General features: G+C 67.2%; 1 protein-coding gene across 1 annotated transcript; it reads left to right on the top strand.

Moving 5' to 3' along the window:
- Positions 1-77: 77 nt before the first annotated feature.
- On the top strand, positions 78-1,252 carry EMIHUDRAFT_119648 (hypothetical protein; the record flags this gene model as incomplete). Its single annotated transcript, XM_005766554.1, has 2 exons — positions 78-233; positions 501-1,252. Coding segments are annotated over 2 exons (908 nt in total), but the record flags the coding sequence as incomplete, so codon positions are not given.
- Positions 1,253-2,079: the final 827 nt, after the last annotated feature.

Genomic DNA, 2,079 nt, shown 5'->3' with positions numbered 1-2,079 from the left:
CTTATGGGTACAGGGGGGGGTGAGTAATCCAAGCCCCCCCCCCCCCCCCCCCGCCCGCCCGCCCCGCCCCGCAACAGGCGGGTTCAGCTCGATCGCGCAGATGGAGAACGACGCTCGGCTCGTCTTCTTCGTGCGCGGCGACAATGGCTTCCCATCGCTAGGCGCGCACTCCCCCCTCGGCGCAGACCGGGAGACACGCGGACACCCCCCCGCCTTCCCCTTCCCGGCACGAGGTCAAGAAATGGAGCGGCACGATGAGCGACGGATACAGGAGGGAATGGGAGGGAGGGGGCTTTTGGAGGGAACCAAACCTGGCACACCTGTGGGAGGCCCTCGAGGCTCAGCCACAGCTGGCGAATAGAGAGAGGCGCGCGAGAGCATTGGAGGTCTGTGAGGAGGCAGGAGTCAGAGAGCGCAACACCTCATTCCTCGACGCACCGGGCCGGCGCGCCGGGGCCCGCATGGACACGATGTATCGGCCCTTGCCCCCGCTCCCTCAGGCACGCTCGAGCTGCGCAGCTTGCGCGTCGAGGCGAACGCGCTGGCGTGGTGGGACGTGTTTGACGGCGCCATCGACCTCGCCTTCAAGAAGGACGACCCGCCGCGCATCGCCTGGGACATCGAGGTTGCCCTCGGCCACGCGCGGCTGCCGCTCCCCGACTGCATCGAGGACACCTTCCTCGCGTGGCTCACCGGCACAGTGATGCGCTCCTTCAACCGCGCCTATCCGCTGCACATCGCCATCGACCCCGCGGGCGCATCCTCCTCCGAACGCGAGGAGCAGGACGGCGAGGCGGCCGGCGGCGAGGCTTGCTCCGCGCCCGCCCCGGCGGCGGTCGAGCTGCCGCCCATCAGCGAGGCGGAGCAGCGGGCGTACGACGGCCTCTTCAGCTCCGCCGCCAAGGGCTGCGCGACCGTGGGCCGCGCCGCGGCGGCGCCCGTCTTTGCGTCTGCGTCGGTGGGCGAGGGGGACGTGGACCACATCTGGGGGCTGTGCGTGTCGGCGCGCGGCTCCGACACGGCGGCCAGCCGGTCCGAGGACGAGCTGAGCTCAGCTGAGTTCGCGGCGGCGCTACACCTCGCCGCCGCCAAAGTGGGCGACCTCCTGCCCGGCGGGCTGCCTCTTAGCATGCCCGGCAGCCTCGCGCTGTACATCTCCGAGGCGGAGGAGGCGGCCGAGGCGGCCGAGGCGCTGCGCAAAGACGCCGCTCGGCGGATGGCGCGCGCCGCGTCGTCGTCGCCGGTAGACTAGACATCGCGCTGAAGGCCGTCCGTGGACGCGGACGAGACGGGTCCTCACGGGACACGGGGTCGCGGGTCCAACCAAGGGAATTTTGAGGGAGAATTAGGGATGGGGGCAAGAGGGCGTGTAGGTAGGGATCAGAGCGTTTGTTTGTGAAAGGGTCTCGATTCGAAAATTCTCATAAAGTACGAACCTCGAGTGTACACAGTGCGGCGGAGCCTGCCGGAAAAAATCCGGGGTTTAGGCTAGTTCGATTTCACTCTGACACGCTAATCTTGAAAACGTCCAACGGAGCTCCGTGTTGCTTCCAGCGCCATCCCCCGCGCTTCCTGCGGCCATGGCCGATGCTCCTAGTATGGGAGGTCATCGGGCTACCGCGAGAGCGGCCCAGCTCGTCGACATCGTCCGATGATGGTGCCTCAAAGTCAGCCTTCGGAGGCTATCGTGGCGTCGAGCCGGCAGTAGCCGCGACATGTGGTTCCACCACCCCTCGTAGGCTTTGCCTCTGACCGCCACCGTTCCCAGGCTGCCTAATGGGATGGAAAGGGAGGCTGGGCGAGCGTATAGAAGCGTGCTCGACCTCGTCGTGGCAACCTGTACGGCAGCGCTGGTAGGCGCGATGAGCGTCGTGCCACCTGACCCAAGACGGGTCGCAGGCGTCGTACCGAGCGCGTCGAGACCGTGTCATGATGTGATCTGCACGGGTGAATCACGTCGGCGTCAAAGGAGCGACGCGCGACCTGTCAGAGCTTGATCTCTGATCTCAGCGACGTCGAGTCGTCTCCGGCGCGCGACAAAGGTACATCCCCAGGACGCGCAGAGGCAGCTGCTACCCC

Source organism: Emiliania huxleyi, assembly GCF_000372725.1.
Source record: "Emiliania huxleyi CCMP1516 unplaced genomic scaffold EMIHUscaffold_509, whole genome shotgun sequence".
NCBI lineage: Eukaryota > Haptophyta > Isochrysidales > Noelaerhabdaceae > Emiliania > Emiliania huxleyi.
The sequence above is the reverse complement of the archived record's forward strand: the minus strand, read 5'-3'. Positions and strand labels throughout refer to the sequence as shown.